Below are 3,813 nucleotides of genomic sequence, written 5' to 3' on the forward strand. Positions count from 1 at the left end.
GCCGGGTCTGCCCTTGGCTGCAGGTACTCGCCCGGAGCCATGCCCAGGATCACGCTGAACGGCATCACGGTGGACTTCCCCTTCCAGCCCTACGCCTGCCAGGAGGCCTACATGGGCAAGGTGCTGGAGTGCCTGCAGAGGGTGAGTGGCTCGCTTCTGTGAGAAGTGTGGTGATTCGTGTAGCGTAAAAAAGGAATGATTTTATGCATATATAGGTATATTAAGTTGATACCTGGAGAAATCGCTAAGCATTGCTAGAAGCAGGATGTGAATCTATACGCTTGAGCAATAGGTTAACGAGCTGTATGTCCAAATATGGTCTTAAGATAAAAGTGGTTAAGTTTTTGTGTGGTATGCAGTAACGAACAGTGACTACCTCAACAACGGTACAATGAAGAAAGACTATCCAAGAACCGGCCGAGACTGGTTCGAACCTTGGACCCAGGCAAAAGGAACAAGAAGGTGAAAAGTTCGGCTGAGAAAGACCAGCTCTACTTCATCTTGGGGTCCCTCCGACCACCAGAAAGCACCGTGCAGACTCAAAGGGACTCTTTAGCTAATTATAATATGAAGCAGGGAGGGGTGTGGCTAGAAAATTACTATGTATAAGCTGATTGTGAAATCGAATGAATATGTAAAGCTTTGGGGCACAAATAAGGGAAATGCCATTGTAATAGTTGCGCTTGTCGGTAGAGTGTGAAGAAACTCGCTCCCACAGCGCCCAGTGCTGTTTGCTTGAGCCTTATCCAATAAATCATTGATTTTTAAGGATCATATGCCTGGTGAATAGCCCTATTTATAACATTTCCATCCCTACCAGCGATAAAGGGCTTCTCCCCAGAGAGGCTGTCCCAGTTCAAGTTTGCTTTTTGTTGTCTGTATGCCCTCTTTTCCAAATCTTCTCTGACCTTCTTTTTGTTTTACTACGTAGCTATTAAAACCCAGGAGTGTGGAAGTGGCGGTTGGTAACGATGTAGATGAGGTGTTTCTGCGTGACTTGGGAAAAGGAAGAAAAGCTGAGCACATAGTCTGTGTGTTCATGCAGTCTGTCCTTAAATGTCTGGGGTTGGGGTTTGTGTGGTTAGTCCTTGGCTTATTGGAGTAATTCATTTTTTTATCTAAGGTAGCGTAATCTGACTGAGTGAGAAATGAGAAATTTTCAAATGAGAAAATGGTTTTTACAATAGCTGTCTTTGTTCTGGAGTTGGTTAACAGATCTCTGTGGTCCCTGTTCTTTTGAGAGATCAAACAAGCTTATGGTGGAAGCTTTGGCTTTCCAGGTGGCTCAGCATTCCCCCACGTCGTGGGGCAGTGCCTTGGTTCCTGCTTAGCACCTCCTCCTTTTAAAGTATGAGTGTTGTAAGCCCCTTATACATATAATTTTTTTTCATGCACTTAAACGTAAATTGTCATGGCAGTGCAAGCTCATCTGCTCATTTTTCTGCAACTTGTAATATTGTTATGCATTTTAAAATTGTAACATCTAGTAGGACTAAGTGTTTAAAAGTGCTTGGAAAATTCTCTGCCTAAGCTGTGACGTGGGATAGAGTCTGAATTCTAAAGGAAAATAGCAGTCTGTCATCTGTGAGTCACTCTCTGGTTTTCTTTCATTTTTCTCAATAATTTCTAATAGTCACGTATTTTGCGCTGAAATGTGATGCCCTCTAGTTGCTCTAAGAGTGGAGAATGGAGAATTTCTCTACTAAATAAAGGATAATACCTGGCTCTTGGGTTTAGATTGAGCCTCACTAAGTTGATCAGAGACTGCTACAGGTCGTGCATTTATAATATGTGGGGGATGTGTGTGTTTCTGTCCTGTGGTAGAGTTTCCCAGGTAGTGATTGTTTTTTTACTGAGGAAATGCACTACTGCACATAGCCCTGTTCTAGCTGAATCTCCAAATTGCTCATTTTTTCCCTTTTTATTTTATTTCTCTTCAATGAAGAAGGTAAATGGCATTTTGGAGAGCCCGACAGGCACAGGAAAGACCCTCTGCCTGCTGTGTTCCACTCTGGCTTGGCGGGAACACTTTAAAGATACCATCTCAGCCCGCAAAATTGCACAGCGCATGAACGGGGTGGAACTCTTTCCTGACAGACCCCTGTCATCCTGGGGCAATGCTGCCACAGATGGTGATGTCCCAAGTAAGTACTGCGATTTTTGTGCTCGGTAGGAGTGATACAGGAACGTTAATGAAAACGTGATTTTTTTAAAAAATCTTTTTATAAAAGGTGTGGTGTTCTAAAAGTCATGGAGCCATTGTTTAGCAGCTGAAGCACAGTTTCACACCTTTTTATAGATTTTAAAGGTGTCTTACGTATTTTTATATTTTTTAGAGCATTAGAAACTCGTTTAGCTCGCTTTGTGTGTGTGAGCAGTTAGATGACGAAATTTCTTGCTGTCTCTACAAGGCAAACTGTTACCATAGTCCCACTGGGAAAGGAGGCTAATAATATCTCTAGTTCTTTGCATGCTAATAATGTTTTTCTGCTTTTTTTTTTCCTCTATTTGGCAGCGTATTACACTGACGTTCCTAAAATAATTTACGCCTCCCGAACTCACTCCCAACTTACGCAGGTCATTAACGAGCTAAAGAACACAGTCTACAGGTAAATATGATTTAGGATAATGTTGCTATTAAAAAAAAAGGTGGAGAAACACATCTGTTTTGCTTATTGTTTGAAATTATGTGGATAAATGTATAAAAACCTGATAGCCACTGAGATGTAGTTCTCTTAAGGTGCATGTATAGAACCTGGATTTCTTTGTGGTTGGGTTGGGGTTTTTGTTCATACTTGACAGCCTCTCTTCTCTTCTTTGATGATAGATTTTCCCGAATTTGGTCTGTTTTTTTTCTTTACTTCACACATTTACTTCTAAAGTTCTTTTTTATTTTTTTTGTTCCTTTTTCTTTTTTTTTTTTTTCCTGGGGCGTTTCTTTAAAGCAGCGGGAAGCCGTTACAAAGTTGAATTCCTTAGGCTGATATAAATCTCTGAAGAACTTTGTGGTTTTGCTGTACCAATGTCTGTCACGCTGTCGATGTGCCAGTGTGCTGACTGAGCTCTTTGGACGGGCAGTAATCACTTGTTTATATGTTTCTTGTAAAGATACAGCCTTATAATAAGCAAAAAATCATTGTGAATGTTTGCAGTGGGTTAGTTCTTAGGTCATAACCTTACTCTAAAAATCACAGCTGGCTTGGAATGGATGACAGGTCCCAGCTTATTCAGCTGAACTGTCGTAACAGAACACTGATTTTATCCTGGACAACGTAAGTAAGCTGCTACTCATTACCTCCTGCTGTGAACTACTGCTTGTTACCACCCGCTGCTGCCAGGAGAAGTGCAGTACCATAAAGTCAAATAACTCTTACAGACTGACTGACTTACTGTTTCTGATTCTGACCCTTATTCTGGGCTCATCTATTTCTCTGATCCTTTTGCTTTGGGTATATGATACTCCTTTTTTGCCTTATTTTTAACATCAGGTTTGTGTGTTCTGTTTGAACAGGCCAAAGATATGTGTTTTGGGTTCCAGAGAGCAGCTTTGCATCAATCCTGAAGTGAAGCGACAGGAGAGCAACCACATGCAGGTGAGAGCAGAGCCTTGAGAGCGTGCGCAGTGAGAACACAGGTGGCTTTGGGTTTTTTTTGGTGTATGGTGTGTAATTCTGGCTAAAATACACCATGTTTTACAGATCTACATGTGCCGAATGAAAGTGATGGCTCGTGCTTGTCATTTCTATAACAATGTGGAGGGTGAGTTTGGCTGCAGAAGTAAAGCCCTATTTTTTGGAGAGGGAGGGATTTGCT

General features: G+C 41.7%; 1 protein-coding gene across 1 annotated transcript; it reads left to right on the top strand.

Annotated features, from left to right (window-relative positions):
• Positions 1-22: 22 nt before the first annotated feature.
• On the top strand, positions 23-3,777 carry LOC104465520 (regulator of telomere elongation helicase 1-like; the record flags this gene model as incomplete). Its single annotated transcript, XM_010078600.1, has 5 exons — positions 23-141; positions 1,946-2,144; positions 2,516-2,609; positions 3,512-3,593; positions 3,699-3,777. Coding segments are annotated over exons 1-5 (556 nt in total), but the record flags the coding sequence as incomplete, so codon positions are not given.
• Between the last annotated feature and the right edge of the window lie 36 nt (positions 3,778-3,813).

The sequence above is a fragment of the Pterocles gutturalis genome, unplaced genomic scaffold (assembly GCF_000699245.1).
Source record: "Pterocles gutturalis isolate BGI_N339 unplaced genomic scaffold, ASM69924v1 scaffold9083, whole genome shotgun sequence".
Lineage (NCBI taxonomy): Eukaryota > Metazoa > Chordata > Aves > Pterocliformes > Pteroclidae > Pterocles > Pterocles gutturalis.